Source organism: Monopterus albus, unplaced genomic scaffold, assembly GCF_001952655.1.
Source record: "Monopterus albus unplaced genomic scaffold, M_albus_1.0 scaffold127.1, whole genome shotgun sequence".
Classification (NCBI taxonomy): Eukaryota; Metazoa; Chordata; class Actinopteri; order Synbranchiformes; family Synbranchidae; genus Monopterus; species Monopterus albus.
The window spans coordinates 3,266,750-3,286,112 of NW_018128007.1; the positions used below are offsets into that span (position 1 = coordinate 3,266,750).

Below are 19,363 nucleotides of genomic sequence, written 5' to 3' on the forward strand. Positions count from 1 at the left end.
TCTGTTTATTGTGTGTCAGGACGGGACTGTGATTGTGCATACTGTCCGGCGAGGTCAGTTCCTGCGAACACTGCGGCCTCCCAGTGAAAGCGGTGTGCCTGCCGAAATCTCTGCACTGCAGGTGGGCCTGGAGGGCCACATTGTGGTACAGACCTCACTGGAGAAGCACTCTACCATTAAGGTACAAAAGTGCATACAGCACAAGCAAAAGCAGAAAAACATACTCAAGTTTCTCAGCCTGCTTATGCCAATATTCAAATTCTGCTTATTCCTACAGGACCTGTACTCCATTCATGTTTACTCAGTAAACGGCTGTCTGATGTCCTCCTTCACCATGGAGGAGCAGGTGACTGCTCTCCAGCTGGTGTCTGAATATGTTATCCTGGGCACCATGCAGGGCAGCCTCCACATACAGGATTTATACAGGTAAAGAAAAAGTTTATTCTAATTTTGCCAGTTTTCTGCATTTATAAAAAAAATGCTCAATTTTATGTTAAAAAATTACCTCAGCTCTAAATCCTCTTTGTTTTTAACAGCCTTGATGCGCTGGTAACTCCCCTAGCCTTGAAAGTTCCTGTGAGGAGTGTGTCTGTCACCAAAGAGTACACCCACATCCTAGTGGGGCTTGAAGACGGGAAGCTAATTGTGGTGGGGGCAGGGAAGCCAGAGGAGGTGAGAACAGGGCAAGCAGTGACTGTGAGATGCAGTATGTATGTGTGGAGGGGTGCCAATCATATGCTAAGTTCTGGTTGAAAGCCAAGCTTTTCAGATGATGATTTAGTGTCTTTAGCTGAACATCTCCGCTTTAGCCCTGCGGTGAAGATTAACATGTTTTCCCTCCTCGTCTCAGGTTCGCAATTCACAATTCCCCCGTCGCCTGTGGGGCTCCACACGCCGCATCTCTCAGGTGTCATCAGGTGAAACTGAATACAATCCCAATGAGAACCCTGGCAAATGAGATGAGCAGTGATGGAGCAACTCTGAGAATGCTCCAGGTCACAGATAGCCGCACCACCAAGATGCTTGCCAGACTCATCAAGACCTTCCTTCCTTTACCAGCTGGCAAACTATCCTACTCAGCTACTATACACTGAGCACTTTTTTGTTCTTAAATCACTTGACATTTTATTGTGTATTTCATTTGCAGTTGTAGCCTACTGTTTTTAATGAGCAGCATTCCAAAGAGTGGCCCTGTTTTGTGGATGGAGAAGAGGTTGATGTTAATGGGTGTGAACTGTTTGTTGTTGGACTGTATATACACACTGAGTCATATTTCAGGAAGATGACTCACTCTAAAGCACATTCGACCCCAGACACAAAGAGAATGCTGTGAAGTCCCCAGGCTCCGTGTTTTTGGCTCCTTTATTGTCGGTGGCACAGCTGGAATCCCTGTGCTGCTGAATGTCACAGAGCCATTGTTTGGCAGTGGCACCTCCTAAAAACTCCTGTAAACTTGAAAAACTACAGTAGACGTTGCTTGAGTTTTCCATATTGCAATATTGGTGAATACCACAAGGGGGTTGACTTAGTAACGCAAGACACAGGTGGTAACTAATTACTAGTGACCCAACACTGTTATGATTTATAGCAGTCAACATCAGGACTTGACGATCCTTGCACCAAACGTGCACCACAATACCATCATGTATAAATTTTGCATTCCTTTAGGCTCTAAGCAATGTAAAATTGTTACAACTGAGGCAATACCTGCTTTATTGGTCAAATATGTGAAATATATTCACTGTTTTTGTTGTCATGATTATGGAGGTTGAATGTGATGACAGCTGAGAGGAGAGCCTGCTGTTGCCTTACACACAGTGGAGTAAAGGCCTTTACAAATGCTCATGTACTAGTTTTATTATTACTGTTTGTTACAAGATCATGTCCCTGCTTCATCTGCTCTGAAAAGTGCCTTTTTAGCTTGTGTCTTGGTCTATGTTTAAACACTGAATTCCAGTCACCCGTGTAAGATACCACATCTTTATCCCTGTTGATTGGATTTAAACACACCTTACTGACTCACATGCAGATAAGATGTTGCTAATGAACTGCTGGTAAACTGTTGCCTGCACTGGCATTGAACTGTCTCTGAAGCACCAAAACATCTGAAGACAGCAGCGACTCCAAAACACATGACCAGAAAGTCTGTGAGCAAACTTCAGAGGAATTCACTTCCTGCCAGCTTCTTTTACTGTGGTTGGAGCAATGTAGTTGTTGTGCAGTGTCATGATGGGAGAGAGACAAAAGGAACTGTTTGGGAGAATGCAATATCCATAAAATGGTGCACATGTATAAATTGCATAGTCTTTGTAAGAGATTCTCTTGAATAAACCTAAGTGTGAGCAAGAAGAAAAGAAATGAATCATTGAAATGTTGTTTACTTATTAAGTAAACATTGATTTCCTCACATCTAGGTTCTCTAAAATCATAATTATTCCAGTTCTACGACCATTAGGTGAGATGATGTCTTAAGGTATGTCCGTCTCAGTTTGCTGTCTTGTATATCAGTTTATGTAACACTGCTCTGTTTGGTATAAATGTTATGAATGTGATATTTTTATTAACTATGTAGCAATGCTCAGAGACCTGGGTTTAATTCACAGAGGTCAGAATTGGGTTATTACAGTCACAGTCTTCTATTACAAGTAGGTTTATGTCATGCTGCATATAATTTAATTTGATATTACTTGTTGTCAGAGAGATCCTGCGAAAAGCCGTCACTCTAGGCCAGCACTGCCTTGAATTTGGACTTGATCCATTTCTCTATAACCACTATGATTTAGCCTTTGTATTCTTCTTGGAAGATGTTGAAAATACACTTTCCTGTGTAAAAATCAAGCAGCTTGTGCTCCTTGTCACTTAAACATGACGGTGGGAACTGTGATTATCTGTTTTCTATCTCCACTCCAGCTGTTTGCTTCTGAAGTTGCATTGTTCTCCCTGGAGATGCCTACTGATTATTACTACACACTTATATTCAGGAATCCTCTTATTTTGTAAACTCGCTGTGCACATCCTAAGCATGATCACCCATTATTGAAGAATAAGCTCTGGTTTTTGTGTGTGAACCTGAAAACTGATCTGCTGCCTTAGCGTAGCTCGTCCAGCTCCTCTGCTGTAATCCCAGCTTTGCATGCGTCTGTGACGTTAACCCTGTTAGAGTTGAAAAGGTCACAGTGAGAAACAGCACATTTTACTTGAGAGACTTTGATCTCCTGGTGGGCTGAACATCCTGTCAGCCTGCTCATAAACACCTCCAGGGGTGCAATTCAGTGGGGTGTGCAGGGGGGGAGGTGGGTGATAAAACCTACCTGGAGACTCCCAAGCAAATACAAACCACAGAACAGTGAATAAGGGAGGTAGAGTAGGAGGAGATGAAGAGGGATGCAGTCGCTCTGATGTGGTCTCGTTGACAATGGTGGGAGGGGTCGACACCTCGCTCTTGGTCATTGGCAGTATCTTCCTCTGGTCTCTCCAGACCCAAGGGCAGGCTGAGGGGGGGGTGGAGGTCGTGAAATGCTGCAGTTTTGGTGTTCTTTAAATTGCTCCTGCCAAGAACTGCAACAACCCTCAAACAGGCCTCTGTAAACGACCACAGCCCTCCACCCTCGCCTCCTCCCCCTCTCTGCACCCTTTTTTCTTGGCTTGTAAACGACATCGTCATGTTTTTTATAGCTCCCTTATCATTTCCACTGACCACAGAGGAACTCGGCCTTCAGATAAGGAGTCTGTGCCCATACAAAGAATGAAGATGTGATGGGAACTGTTTATTTGTCTGATCTGTGATAAACATGTCTTTATTTGGTATTTTGATACTGGTACTTTTTCTTAATTTAAAAAAGTACCACTGGTATGCTGTACCTGCTCCCAGCAAAAATCTGTTTGCTTTGTAGTTTGTGCAGACATGATTATGACTATCTTGAAATAAGGCAGAATAAAGAACACTGCTGCACTGGAATAAAACAACAACATTTGATTTTAAAAACATCTTCAAACAAGGTGGTTTGTATAGAAAATGAGTTGAACTAATTCTTTTTGGTAATAAGCACAAACTCCTTTGTAAGGTGAGGATTTTTGGCAAGGCAGGTTTATTTATATATCACATTCTCATACAGAAACACAATAAGTGGTTAACACAATGCACACAATGCAAATAAATAGACTACAGGTGGTGGAAATCTGTTGTGATATACAGTGCCTTGCGAAAGTATTCGGCCCCCTTGAACTTTGCGACCTTTTGCCACATTTCAGGCTTCAAACATAAAGATATAAAACTGTAATTTTTTGTGAAGAATCAACAACAAGTGGGACACAATCATGAAGTAGAACGAAATTTATTGGATATTTCAAACTTTTTTAACAAATAAAAAAACTGAAAAATTGGGCGTGCAAAATTATTCAGCCCCTTTACTTTCAGTGCAGCAAACTCTCTCCAGAAGTTCAGTGAGGATCTCTGAATGATCCAATGTTGACCTAAATGACTAATGATGATAAATAGAATCCACCTGTGTGTAATCAAGTCTCCGTATAAATGCACCTGCACTGTGATAGTCTCAGAGGTCCGTTTAAAGCGCAGAGAGCATCATGAAGAACAAGGAACACACCAGGCAGGTCCGAGATACTGTTGTGGAGAAGTTTAAAGCCGGATTTGGATACAAAAAGATTTCCCAAGCTTTAAACATCCCAAGGAGCACTGTGCAAGCGATAATATTGAAATGGAAGGAGTATCAGACCACTGCAAATCTACCAAGACCTGGCCGTCCCTCTAAACTTTCAGCTCATACAAGGAGAAGACTGATCAGAGATGCAGCCAAGAGGCCCATGATCACTCTGGATGAACTGCAGAGATCTACAGCTGAGGTGGGAGACTCTGTCCATAGGACAACAATCAGTCGTATACTGCACAAATCTGGCCTTTATGGAAGAGTGGCAAGAAGAAAGCCATTTCTTAAAGATATCCATAAAAAGTGTCGTTTAAAGTTTGCCACAAGCCACCTGGGAGACACACCAAACATGTGGAAGAAGGTGCTCTGGTCAGATGAAACCAAAATCGAACTTTTTGGCAACAATGCAAAACGTTATGTTTGGCGTAAAAGCAACACAGCTCATCACCCTGAACACACCATCCCCACTGTCAAACATGGTGGTGGCATCATCATGGTTTGGGCCTGCTTTTCTTCAGCAGGGACCGGGAAGATGGTTAAAATTGATGGGAAGATGGATGGAGCCACATACAGGACCATTCTGGAAGGAAACCTGATGGAGTCTGCAAAAGACCTGAGACTGGGACGGAGCTTTGTCTTCCAACAAGACAATGATCCAAAACATAAGGCAAAATCTACAATGGAATGGTTCAAAACTAAACATATCCAGGTGTTAGAATGGCCAAGTCAAAGTCCAGACCTGAATCCACTCGAGAATCTGTGGAAAGAACTGAAAACTGCTGTTCACAAATGCTCTCCATCCAACCTCACTGAGCTCGAGCTGTTTTGCAAGGAGGAATGGGCAAAATTTAAGTCTCTTGATGTGCAAAACTGATAGAGACATACCCCAAGTGACTTACAGCTGTAATCGCAGCAAAAGGTGGTGCTACAAAGTATTAACTTAAGGGGGCTGAATAATTTTGCACGGCCAATTTTTCAGTTTTTTATTTGTTAAAAAAGTTTGAAATATCCAATAAATTTCGTTCCACTTCATGATTGTGTCCCACTTGTTGTTGATTCTTCACAAAAAATTACAGTTTTATATCTTTATGTTTGAAGCCTGAAATGTGGCAAAAGGTCGCAAAGTTCAAGGGGGCCGAATACTTTCGCAAGGCACTGTAGTTGAAAATATAACCCAACAGAAATATGTATGTATTTGAATATATGGTTGGGATAATTTTGTAATTTAAAAACACAATTCTAAAATTAGACCTATAAAACCATTTGTATCATATTTGATACGTGAGGTTTCAGAGCAAAAAAAAAATCACCAAAAATGCCCCATGTATCAAATGTGATACAAAAGAAATAGAAATAATCTAAATAATATGGCACCTTTATTCCTATATGCCTGGACTGTCTGTCTATGCTTATATGGCAAATAAAAATCGTGAATCTTGAATTTCGAATCATGAAATTGTTAGGTATTTTTAGTCAGATAGATATTGGATAGATACTTGATGTACTGGAAAAGTTTAGTGGAGATAGGATGTCTAGTTAGACTGTTAAATGCTTAGTCATGCTTATGAGTTTCTACAGGGTACATCTGGTCAAGGATAACTAGAGAGAAAAGTTAATAAACATCTCAGTTCCAAAAAATTAGAATGTTCTGGCTATTTTTTGATATGTTGGGCTTTACAGGGTTAGACCTATTCCTGCAGCGACACACCTGAGGTCTGAGCATCTAATGGTCTAAGAACTACTCAGAGCTTTTATGTAAGTAAAGGCAGGAATACCTCAGTGAGGAAATACTGCATGCCCAATTTATTTAAGTAGGCTACAAATGTATTAGCATCACATTAAAGTACCCAAAGTAAAAGACTGGTTAGGCAGAATGGGCCATTTCAGAATAATTGATATTACTGTGTTATCAGAATTTGAATCTGCAAAGTAACTTAACTAAAGCTTTAAAAATAAATGTAGTGGAGCAAAAATATACAATATTTATCAATATAAATTCCCATAAAATGGAAAGTACTGCCATGTCAAAACTGTAGGCTATTTAAGAACTGTCCCTGAGTAAATACTTTTCTCCACAACCAGCAACCACTGTGCCAGATGACTCGACCCAGGTGAAGTATTAACTGTCCTATATGTTTGGTTGTTTTCATCTATAACAATGCAACATATTTTATAGGCTTGTTATGTGTCTTAAAAGTCTCATTTAAATGTATCTTACAGGTAGTGGAGTAAAGGAGAAGTGTAATATTCTCCTCTGAACTGTAGTGAAGTACAAGTATAAAAAGTATCAAATGGAATTAGTAATAGAATGAAAGTGGATTGATGATTCTTCTTTCTTGGTTCACATTGGATGCAACACATATGAAGGCCGGACAGACCTCTATATTAATATTATTAATATTATTCTCTATATTAAGACAGGATGTTAAATATATTCCTGTTGTAGGGCTTATGAAACAGAGACATGGGCACATCCAAACTGACCTGAACCTGAACTTAGGTAGAGATAATTGCATGGATACAAGTATCACTGATCATAACAAATCAAATCACTCAAAGTGCTAAATAATTAAATATATACCCGAGTTTTTAGTGTTTTTAAAATCTTTTTAAAATCATACTTGTTGTATCCAGTGCGAGGGTACATGTGATCGTGCACACATATCACCAATGTGGAAGCTCATTTTGATTTTTCCATTACATTATTGTTCCTAATCCAGCGTCGCAGGGATGCGGCCAGTCGCATTGAAAACTGAGTAGATGGGAGGAGAAAATACCCAGGAGAGCTTGCCAGAGCTTTTCCTTCCTCATGTGTGCGAAGCTGCAGGAGAGGAGGCAGCGCATGCATCCTGCGAGCTGAAACAGAAGAAACTTTGTGTTAACTTTCGCAGTATCGCCAGGGAACGCAATGAAACAAGCAAATGCGTGTCCTGCGCCATTACTGGGAGAACCTACGGATTATACAGCCTGAATTTTAAACCCGCTTTCTCATGCGTAAAAACATCCGATTACCGAAGAAGGAGCGAACTCTTCTGACTGCCTAACTTGAATATTTGATGGGAAGTTGGTGTTTTTTGGTTAGATTTAGATAGCTGGCAGTTTGGATGACACTTCCTGAGCGATTTTTGAGGACTGCAGATTGCAAAAGGTTTTAAAACGCATCGGTCAGTCCGCTCGAAGTCGGAGGATTTTGGAGAGTGGAGACATGACACTGTTTGTCTTGTGCGCGCTCCTGTTGTTAAAAGTAAGGAACAATTAATTATTGCTTTACTAGCACAATGATACATACTCCATAAACTCAAAAACCATTATAATCTGCCGGTTTCTTATTTCGCACTCTTATCAGCCTAACACCATAACAGCTGTTGTAAAGGATCACTTAAGTTTTACACTACTATTCTCATAGAAAATGTTGTTTTAGTTATTCGATCTGGGCAATGTTACATGGCCATTGCTGGTAAATGTTTTTGTCTGCGTGTAGTTGGCAAATAACATGAGAAAGAGACAGAGGACACATCTGGTCAAACCTCATCCGGTCTTCCTTTAAAGCCTCTGGTGACTAAACAAGGATGAAATCAAACTTTGCCATGCTACTGTTTCTTTCTCAAAGACACATCCTGCTACTGTACATCTACACAGGCTGCTGTACACCTCAGAGATCACAAAACGTGCTAGAAGAGGTCCTAGAAGATATCTTATGGAGAGATTCTTTGCGCCTTGTACCCAGCTCAAAGTGAAAAGTCGCTTTTCTTTTTCCACTCACATGACACATTTCCATCTGCACTCGCAGCAGCAGCAGCTAGGATGAGCCAGACCACTGGGAACAGCAGACAAGAACAAAACACAGCACACATTTACCCATGATTATGCACCAACACACTGATAAATGATGCATTTTATGGACAAATTGTAGTTTCCCAGGTGTTTGACAGCATTTTATTAAGCCGGGATTGGTGTGAAAAGAAAACAATTGCGGACAATAACATGACATCCACCTACCTCAAAAAGCCCAAGGGGCTTGTAGAACTGTCTGAACACGCTCCTTAGATTGAAAGCACTTTTGTAAGATCAAAGTGTTTAGCTAGAACTTCACTTCTTAAAAAAAGATCTGTATCTCTCTCCTATTATAATGGTGTAATATAAACAGGATGTCTCTTTGAAAGCTAAGATTTCCATCTGTTTTGCAAACACAGATGGTTAATATATGTTTATTTAGCCTGCTGGGAAGTCACACTATAAAGTCTTTACACAGAGAATGATTTTGTGCAGCATTTTACAGTATTTGAGCTGACTCTCCAAACCATCTACTGCTAACTCAGTTTCTAAAGCTTACATTGCTCGTTGATTACTATACTGTTGCCACAGTTGTTACTTAAGACAAGCAATTCCTGGTGAAAATCTGACCAAATGTTCAGTATCGTTGCCAGGGTCTGGATATCCGGAGCAAAGCAATTACCATCATTTTCTCCCAGTTTGTAGTGTATGTGTGTGTGAGTGGCAGTGGTGGTGCTGGGGTTGTTTAGTTTGTTACCGCAGATGTTTGAATTTCCATAGAGTATAGAGTAATCAAGTAGATTTGTTGAGGGGCAGACTTTAATGTTATTTAGAAATGTGAACCAATTCTTGCAAATCAGTAGTTAAGGGAGCCACTTTGTGCTGTCATGTGTTACTTAGGATTGCAGTGTTGCGTGTGATTTCTGCCTGCAAAAAGAGGGACGTGTTTTAATTTGTCGCTTGTGCTCTCAGTATACAAATGACAGTAATTGGTGCAGATGGGATGTGTGGCTAAACAACTTTCCTCAGCTCAGGCTGTCTGTGCTGAAAGGCCCATGTCTGCTGCGATCACAGCCACATTTGTGAAGGCTTATGTCAGTGTCTTTGCAGCGAGAGAGAGAGAGCATCACTTGGTGTGTTTATTTTCACGCAGATTAGATTAAGAGTGGAAGCTCCAGCCTAGGCTCTTCAAAAGTGGCCTCACTTCACAATGGCACAGAAAATGTTTCAGGCACTGGGAAGGCTGAAATGAAGTGTGGGTGTGTGTGAGTGCGTGAGATCCGTGATGAGTGAGTGACTCTGGCAGCCGTGGAGTTGAGAACCCCATTGAAAACTGTGCTCCTCGGTGGTCCGTCTGTTCTCACTGGGGAATCCCTTCAGATTGCAGCTTCTTACCTAAATGGAGAAAGCAACTGTAGCCCCCTTCCCCTCAGACCTTCTGCCCCCGGGGCAACAGATAGGACTGAATACTCTTTGACACATGAGCAGCAAAATAATCTTTACTTGAAAATTGGACATAGAACCAAAGTAATGATACTGCAGGAAGACCGACAAATCTAAGAAAGTAAACATTTGACAGCCATCTATTCATATTCAGATCAAATCAGAGGTAAATAAATGGTAAAGTGGTAAAGTATGCTAATTTAGGTGCCACCCAAGTAAACTAAATACAATCAAATTAGTTGATTTTGGCATCTGATGTCCCAACACTGAAGAACAGTTGAACCCAGGTCAGATCTTTCCTTGATACTCTTGCAAATCTGTGGACACACTTTTAGCCACCTATCTTAAAACTATACCCTGGAGTTGTTTCTGTGTATTCTTTGCTTTCTAATGTGGAATAGTTTTTCTGTATTTGCCACTAAGAATGGTGATGGAGCATAGTGTTGACATTTTTTAGCCTCTCCATAGGAGACTTCATTGACCTGTTTCTTTTTCTTTATTGGGGGGCGCAGTGGCTATTTGTCCAGATTAAAAATCAACTTGAACTAAACTTAGAATCAAAATGCCACTCATGTACTGTTGGGATATTAACGTTTATTCATCCATTGCAAGCAGGCAAACAAAAGAACAGAGTGAATAACACTAATGATCCAACACATAGCTCGTACAGCTCGAATGGGATACGTTGTGCAGACATGTACAATCTGCCTTATGTTAATGATATGTTACAAAGAAAAGGGAGGGCAAAGAAAATGTCTGAATGTTTGATCAGAGAACTAAGACCATTAAACTGATGTATTCATTATATTTCACAGTTAAACACAGAACTGACTGTGACTCTGCTTGTGCTGTCATCTTGACCAGGACTCTCTGGAAGTAGAGATCTTGTTTCTCAATGGGACCTTCCTGGCTAAATGCACTAGCATTGTTGGGTTTTTGTAAGAAATGAAAATAAAGGGCTATGTCATGCTGTTTTTTATTATTGAGTTTTAACTAATCAGTTCTTAATTTCATTACAGTATAAACTCTAATGACTAAGGACCGGATATTAAATTATATATCAATAAACACGGAATGCAACCATATATAGTACTGTTTCAATGTACACAGTAGATAATGATTTAGTCATTCCTCCACTGAGTAGATCATTGTAACCGCTTGTCTCCAGTGGGGCTCGGGACTAAATATTTCATTGTACATTGTGAACCAGTGGGTGAAGTGCCAAACTTCTGGCTCTCTGCACTAAGTAGGCCCTCCAGGCAGGCTTAGTGAGCTAAACCAGCCCAGACTCACACTGTAAAATGACAGAAATCCAAGCTGGAGGTGAAAATAAAACAGAGCCACTGTCACTAAATATTTATCAAAGTATAGAATAAGGGGTAAAAGGTTAGCTAGTGTTAGCTGAGGAGCTCCATCTGTTATGTGGAGAGGACCAACCTGAGTTACTAGGATGCCTTTCTGCTCCAAAGGTTATTATGGTCCAGGTCTGGTCACAGTCTGCCAACTCCAAACATCCTAGTGGTTCCTGCCTGCAGGATCCTACCACCCCGACACACTAACACTTCTGATCTGGGTTCTCGGGCTGGTGTTCAAATATCATCAGGCTTCTCTGTAAGTGCTGCAGTAAAACTGGGTTAGCGTCTTTGGAATGAGGCAAGCCCAATTTCAAACCTGTTCCTCTTGTAGTATAAGCGTGGAACATTACAGTGTGTGTGCATGTATTTGTGGTGGGCTTTTTGTTGGAGGTTTTGCAGGTTTACACAGGTCGCTTGTGTGTTTTGGCAGACTTCAGAGATGAAGAGAAACATCAGTGGGTTGTTTAGCTGTTACTTTTCCCCTTCGCAGGAGGTTAGTTGTCAGACATCTGTTTGCTCTTGTCAGCCTCCAGACAGAGTAGACCAGTCTCCCTTAATGTGTGCATGTTTAAGATGCCATTGTTCAGAGCCTGGAGAAGGGGAGTTAGTAAAAGACTGACCTTCACAGACACACCACACCTGCAGGGCTTGGCAACTTCAAACCCCCCCCACCCCATCAATATACACACACACACACACACACACACACATAAGCACATGCTGGGCAGCCATGGTTAACTGACACCCTAGCCTGGGGCTGGAACGTTTCCTTTATGTACTTCCCCCGTTCTCCTTTTTATAATGTCAAGAAATGAACACATACACACACACACACATTGTCATTCATACTGATTTGGAATGAGTGCGATGGTGGAAGCTTTTTACGTATTTTTCCCTCCTTTTCAGAGTGTTTTCCTTAAACTATTTATGTCTTATTCTTTCCACTGGTCTAAAGCCATCTGATTAAAGTCAGCCGCTCCTGTCAGGAATCAACCCTGCTGCACAAGCCGTTAGGAATGTCTGAGCTATCCCTCATGTCATAACTCAAGCTGGGCTCTCCATTACTCACGTGCAGATAAAAACTTTAAGGTTGAAAAACGTAGGTAGGCAGAAAGATAAAAAAGGCCATTTTCAGTTCATCCAGTTCCCTGGTTTCTTTAAACATATGGCACAGGAATGGGATGTGTGTAACTTCCCTTCCACATGTGGCATAAAGCAGAAAACTCCATGGACCAAGAAAAATGGGCTTTTTGTTTTCTTTTTGGTAACTAAAATTAGAATATGACTTGTGTTGCTGGTGTGTAAACAGGGCAGATCCAAAATGGCCTAAAATGTTTGATAATATCTGTTTTATGCTTAAAAAACACACATAAAACAATGGTGGAATTTTTTTCATTTGTTCACTGTAGGTATCTCTTGGGGATGCCTGTGCCAGTAACCAGTTCACTGAATCAGGGCAGTGTTGCAGTCTGTGTCCTGCTGGCTTTGGAGCGGAGGTATCATGTGGGAAAGAGGACACCAAGTGCACACCATGTCCAGAGGGTAAGCAATTATAATCTAATTTTACTCCACCAATATAGAATATGTTTTACCTGCCTCATCATAATTTCTGTCATCTATTCGGGAGGCTGGAAGCAGTGATGGAACAGAACAGTGCTCCATCTCATGACTGCCACTGATATTTGTGAGACAATTTAGACTGACACTGATTCTGTAATCTGTTTCCCAGGAAAGTTTTCCCCATCCGAAGGCCTCGGCCCTTGCCTCCCCTGTGCCAGGTGCCCATCCGGTGTCCCCGTGGTGGCTTCTTGCTCTGCCAAACATGACACAAAATGTGAATGTGACAAAGGCTTCTTCTTTTGGAGCATCTCTGGCCTGTGTGCACCTTGCTCCAAATGCAGGCACGGTGAGGGTGTTGTCCGGGAGTGTGGCCCTCAGCATAACACTGAGTGCCAGACCTGTGGCCCAGGAACATTTTCTGAGGAGCATGCTAGTACCAAACCCTGCCAGACCTGCACCCAGTGCGTAGACAGTGAGGTGGAAATCCGAGCCTGTATGCCCAACTCTGACACACTCTGCATGGGTGAGTTGTGAGAGAGTGAGAACATGAAGTTAAGTTTTTTAAAGGATGATAATTTATCAAACAAAAAAAACAACAGCAGCCATAGACCGCGATTGTTGTCAAACACACATAAATGATTTCTGGGGCACTGTTAATTTTGAATCAGTCCTCCACACATTGTCCATCATCTGGAAATAGTCACCAACAAATATACAACTAACTATCAACCAACAGTGCCTGGCTATTCCAGGGAAGTACTTTTATCTTAATGATTCGGGGTTGCATGCTACAGAGTGGGTAGGGAAGTCAGAAGGTGTTGAAAAATCATGCTGGGATTTGCTGACAATAAGAAAAATAGTAAACAGTACCAACCTTATTCTTTAAAGATCTGACACAAGGAAAGGCAGTACTGGTGAAAGATAAAAAGATAAAAGAATGAGGGGGGCAGGGGGTGGGAGGGTCTGTGAGAATACATGTGGTCAACACCTGCATCCATACCTCTTCTGAGCCTGGAAACATGAGCGGTGAAAAAAGAGAGCACTTAAATGCTTTAGTCCAATTGGTATGAGTTTGACAGGTCTTTAGGTTAACTGCCCCCACAGACCTGGAGGCCAAGGGAGGCTGCTGACCCTGACAACTAGTGTGCTTGCTCCCAAATGGTTATACTCGCTCTCCAGGAGTAAGGTCATCTCCACACACTCTGGGTGCATATGTCATGACCCTTTGATACCACATAGGTCAGCACAGTACCTTGTACTGTTTGATCCCAAGATAGGCAAAACCACAGGAGACTGGAAACAGGGGCAATGAAAGGTTTTAAAACTCCAGGGGACCGGGATGACTGAGGCTATCATTACATCAGGCATACAGGCTTCTGTGGAATTACTTCTGGTTCCAATTTATGCAGACTAAATGTGTTTCTGATGTGCAGATGCAATTATACTGTCCCTGACACGTCTCTCTTTCTCAATCCTACTAGACAAGAAACTGGACATTCTCTCTCGTCCCGCTGAGTCTGATGGGCACCGTGATACCCCTCGCTTCCCAGTTGTAGAGGAGGAGACAGAGGAAAAGGAGGCCAGCACTGTCCCTGGAACACCCAAGTTTACCCCACAAGATGAGGGTGGCAATAACAACATTCTGGTTTATGTGTCTGTTCTGGCTGCTGTGGTGCTGGGCCTGCTTTTGTATGTGGCTTATAAATGGTGAGTTCTCACTCGGGATGTGTTGTCGTCCTTAAGTGGATGTAATACTGTTTATAAGATTGGCTTTACTGTGGATAGTTTAATATTGTTTTTCTGTGCTCTTCTCAGCTGGAGATCATGTAAACAGAAGCAGGCTCTCTCTAAGGCCCGTGCAGCTGAGCTGGGAATATCTCCAGAGGGAGAAAAGCTTCAAAGTGACAGTGGCGTTTTTCTGGACTCTCACAGTCTACAGGACAACCAGCCCAGCAAAGGTGCAGCAGACACAGGCTCTAAACTAAATTGAGGTTTCAGAACATATTTTAACAATGTCACTAAAACATATAGACCTTTATTAAAACTGGCCCCACACTACAGTATAATTAGCCTGATTTTGGGCCTGATTTGCCCTTCTCGATAATCGTGGGGGCATTCCCTGATATGAGGCCACTTGGAAGTGATTCTCAGGCCAAATGATTCTGTAGTGTGAGGTGTTGAATGACCTAATGGTTACTGACAGGATCGGAGGGCCCCCGATCTTGTTTGATATTTACAACTTGGAGTCCTGTAGTGTGAGGGCAACAGTGACTGAGTCCTGACCAGACACCCACAGCAGCCAATGACAGTGAGCTGGCCGGGAAGTGTCACAACCGCTCGTAGCATTAGCTTGCACTAGCCTCCTCGTTTCTTCATTTCCAACTCACCTCCAGCTCACGCTGCAAAATGCTGAATGTGGCATTTTTTAAAAAGACCTAATACTACATAGCTTGTTTTAGTAATAATGTACTTACTATTATTAGTGGTGATGATTATTATTGAGACTGTGTCAAGTTGGACTTTGGTCAGTAAAGACAAATGGTGAGTTTTTTTTTTTTTATTGCATTTCCACAGGTACCAAGAGGGACAGCAAGCAGGACAATCGTCTGTACATCAACCTACCCCCCCACAGACAGGAAGAGGTGGAGCGCCTCCTGCAGGAGGGAGGGGGCCAGGGGTGGAGGCAGCTGGGTGCAGCACTGGGCTATGAGCCTGAACAGCTGGACCTGTTTGGGCATGGAGAGGCCCCTGCTCACACACTTCTCTCTAACTGGGCCCAGAAAGAAGGCTCCACTCTGGGACTGCTGTGTTCTGGCTTGGCCCGCATCGAGAGGCCTGATGTGGTGACAGTTCTTAACTGTCCCACGCAGGGTGTGTCTGTGGTCTGACAACTTTTCACTCACATATATGACTCTCACAGACTCAAGTGAAGAACTTTAACAAGGGAGGCACTCTGAAAACAATACCTGTCACAGCTGGAGGCTTATTGCTTTGATGGATACTTATGATTCAGTTTTTTTAAACAACAAAAAACAGTTTCATAACACGTTACCCCAGTTTATGTCACCAGCTGGTTTTACGTAAATCTAGCTGCATGTCCTGCTTAATGGACACTGCAGAAACCTGGTCATATGATTAGTTTAGACCCACAGTGACATGCACCTACACTACAATAAGTACACGTGCAATGTCATTTGCATGCACAAAAATCCTGGATACTGTGAGTTAGTGGCAGGACAGTGTGTTTACACATTTTGCATGAGTGTAATTTTTCTAAACCAACTGTTTACTGATCAGATTTATCCTCTGCCCTGTCAAAAAATATTCCTTCCATGTACTATTGTAAACAAATACATATCGCTTAGATCATGTTTCTAGTCTGGTAACCCTTGTTTTATAAGTTACAACTTCAACAAGCAATTTAGTATTGGGATCCCCCATTTGGGATCATTACCACTTAAAAACAGAAGAAAATTCAAACCCATCTAGGGGTTTACACAGCCAAGTGGGCACATTTCTCCAGTAGAAATCAAAAGTTGAGTCTTAACCATCTCTTTGAAGTTTGCAGTTGCTATTTCCTCTTTTAAAACACTTCAGGAACTACTCACCGGGCTGTTTTTTCTCTGCTGCAGCCACTAAGTACACTGAGGACGTACTATGCACCAGTGATATTTCAAATCTCATCAGAAGATATGAAAATGAAACATTTTGTGGAACATAAAAACTTCTTTCTTAGCTCTTTATAATAATCGTCTCTGTTTGTAAATACATTAAATATTGGTTTGTTTTGATAAATCTTGGTTTAAAGCATGAACTATGAAGACTGAAGGGATAGAAATGAATCATTTCATTTTTGTCAACATGATTTTTCATATTAGACACATCGATGCTTGTGTCCAACTTGTCATCTTGCTTTTATATTTATTTCATTATTGTTTCATGTCTAAATAAAATCTATGAGAACCATAGACATCTGCAGTAACTTTGCATGTGATGGCCTCAGATGATTTGATTATTTTTTGACACCAGCCATGTATGTATGTATGGTTTTGTGTATATATTACCTAATGATATGCCTCAGTGTGTTTTTGTAAGAGCTTTATTCATTTAATAAATAACTTTGATAAATGAGCGATCTATTATTGTAACATAAGGACTCCAAATTAGTATTATAAGTCTAGCATCATACCGTAGATGGTCACTATATTTTTTACAACTGCACATCTGCAGTTGCTTAGAGATGCGAGATGCCTGATTGTGGAGTAACAGTATATACATAACAAGTGAAGAACTTAAAACGATGGCTAATTAGTTGAAATATCTAAAAGTACTATATAGTTAACAATGGTTAAAAGTTTGAACAGCTTTTGATTAATTAACCTTTAAAATGATTAGCTTAATCTAATGGGTGGTTAATGAGCTAACATTAATGGATAAGATAATATTATATTTAAGATAATGGATAAACAGTTTGTTACTTTAATGGATAAATGCTGAAATAATTAAAAATAACAGATAAACATTGTCAAAGAGACCAGAAGAACAGGCGTTAATGTGAAATTCAAAAGGCCTGAGATACATAAACTCAGAGGGAAAGGTCCCTAAGGAAGAGTCCTCACTGGCTCCATCTGGCTTAGCTTGATTTACAATGATCTAATGCGGGATGTCCATTTTGGGTAAAGTCGAAACTGTTGATTAAGCATTACCTAATGTAGGGAGAGTAAACAGAATAAAAGCCCTCTTAGCAAGTCAGGCATGCGCTCATCAACTGCCTGACTATATCACTCTGAATCACGATCTTCATTTTCAGAAGGAAAGCTGCTGGCACCACAGCCCCCCCACAGAGCATTTTGACTGAAGGAGCCTCACCTGCAGGCCAACAGGGCTGACAGCTGCCTCATAAGGCTGACAAGATGAGGTTTCCCTTGGCCTGAAACCATGAAACTCCAACTGCTTCCCATCATTCTGTACAGCAACCAGCATCTGAGAACTTTAACAACTCTTAGGATAAGAGGAAGTTGTCATTAACTAAAGCATTTTCTTTAATTAAGGCCATTAAAGGTTTTAGTGAGAAAGTGGCGGGGAAGGCTTTAGGAAGAAGGCAGTAAATAGTTGTCTGAATTCCTTTGCCTCAGGCTATTTTTTTTATTGGAAACCTCTTGTATAGAACTTGAAGCAGGTTAGTCTTTTCCACTTCAGTGTGAGGTCTGTGCAGGACTCCTGTACTGGAATCAAAGGGTAACAACAGCTAAAAGTAATCAGTTGAAACAGCTAATGGATGGTAAACTAGCTAGCTAAAATGAAAGGATATCTGTTTGGAATTATTTACTATAAGCTAACATGAATGTATAAGGTAAAACAACTAAATGTAATAGATATGGCTAGTGTTGAATAAAATTATTAACAAAGTTATACTCTAGGATTGGTTCTAACATTTGATTGAATCTAGATTGACACCATGATTGTTGCTTATTTAACCTGCATGTTCACTTTGTTTGTGTATGACTAATCTATCATACTAGAAAAGGAATAGTTAAGATTATATTTCAGAATACATAAGTTCACATACTTGCATGTCACAGCTATGTTTATGTAGTTACTTTTCACCCAATTATATGTTAATAAAGTATTAAGAGGTCATAGTATGGATAATCAAGATTGCTTTAACAAGACCCTTGTAATCTATATTATAAGAAGTGCTTAAGCCTTACATAATCAACATTATAAGTAGCCTTAGTGAACATATATCTTTATGTTTCAGTCTAGTATTAGCTATAAAATAATATGTTAGTGCTTTCTTTATAATGGCTTAACCTATGCACTTAAAATGCTTGTGTGAGTGTGTCAAAGCACAGAGACTTAGATAAATAGGAAAGCAAGCAGATATAGAAAGATAACAGGAAAGCAAGTCCAGGTGCAGTCTCAGGGTTGCCGAGATGACTGTTTGCAAGAAACATTATGGATTCTGTAAAAGTGTCTGTTTCAGGACAAGGCCGCGCCAGGGACGAGACCAGATACGGACGACGAGGTCGCGCCAGGGAGGAGTCAGATCAACCTACATTGTACATCCAAAGATTGTATAAAAGGGCTGGGTTCAGGAGACCAGGGGTTCCTGCTTCCTGAAGAGGCTGTGAACCATACTTCTGTAGTGTGGATAGGGCTTCGGAATAAATTGGAACCCAGAGCGCTCTGTAATTGCTTTTCCTTGACATTGTAATAAATATCTTAAAGGTTGTTCTGACTTTGATTCTTCCTCAGAAACAAACATGCAGGACAGTTAAGTCCAACACTAGCTAAATAGCTGAAATTCTAAACATTGAAATAAAGTAACATTATTGGCTAAATAGTTGAAATAAATGGCAGTGGTGATAAAAGTGTATTTCAAATTAATTTGACATGGTACAACTCATGCAAAAGATTTAACAGACCTCACTAATTTGATATAGTTTTCTTTTTCTTTTTCTTATTGTTGTTCATATCTCCCATAGGCCTGAAACAATTACTTGCCATTAGGTGAAATGAAACCTTTTTGTTAATGGTGTAATTACAAACTAAAACTGTACCTTT

At 40.9% G+C, this 19,363-nt stretch overlaps 2 protein-coding genes across 2 annotated transcripts in view; both read left to right on the forward strand.

The window, feature by feature from the left end:
* nbeal2 (neurobeachin-like 2) overlaps window positions 1–2,646 on the forward strand; it is a 34,241-nt gene extending 31,595 nt beyond the window's left edge. The window contains exons 52-55 of the mRNA XM_020612699.1: window positions 20–181; window positions 278–426; window positions 537–672; window positions 851–2,646. Of these exons, the coding sequence (XP_020468355.1) occupies window positions 20–181; window positions 278–426; window positions 537–672; window positions 851–958 (555 nt within the window). The 3' untranslated portion in view covers window positions 959–2,646. The remainder of the gene's footprint in view (window positions 1–19; window positions 182–277; window positions 427–536; window positions 673–850) is intronic.
* A 4,813-nt stretch (window positions 2,647–7,459) lies between these two features.
* Window positions 7,460–16,899, forward strand: nradd (neurotrophin receptor associated death domain). Its single transcript, XM_020612837.1, has 6 exons — window positions 7,460–7,908; window positions 12,646–12,778; window positions 12,966–13,319; window positions 14,278–14,503; window positions 14,612–14,754; window positions 15,371–16,899. Exons 1-6 carry the CDS (start codon window positions 7,870–7,872, stop codon window positions 15,682–15,684), a joined length of 1,209 nt encoding a protein of 402 aa, XP_020468493.1. The 5' UTR covers window positions 7,460–7,869; the 3' UTR covers window positions 15,685–16,899.
* The last annotated feature ends 2,464 nt before the right edge of the window (window positions 16,900–19,363 follow it).

What these genes read in the sequence shown, in the direction of transcription:
- nradd (XM_020612837.1), top strand. Translation starts at nt 7,870, where the DNA reads ATGACACTGTTTGTCTTGTGCGCGCTCCTGTTGTTAAAA. An exon ending in GCGCGCTCCTGTTGTTAAAA is followed by an intron (nt 7,909 to 12,645) that starts GTAAGGAACAAT and finishes TGTTCACTGTAG; the next exon opens with GTATCTCTTGGGGATGCCTG. An exon ending in GTGCACACCATGTCCAGAGG is followed by an intron (nt 12,779 to 12,965) that starts GTAAGCAATTAT and finishes TCTGTTTCCCAG; the next exon opens with GAAAGTTTTCCCCATCCGAA.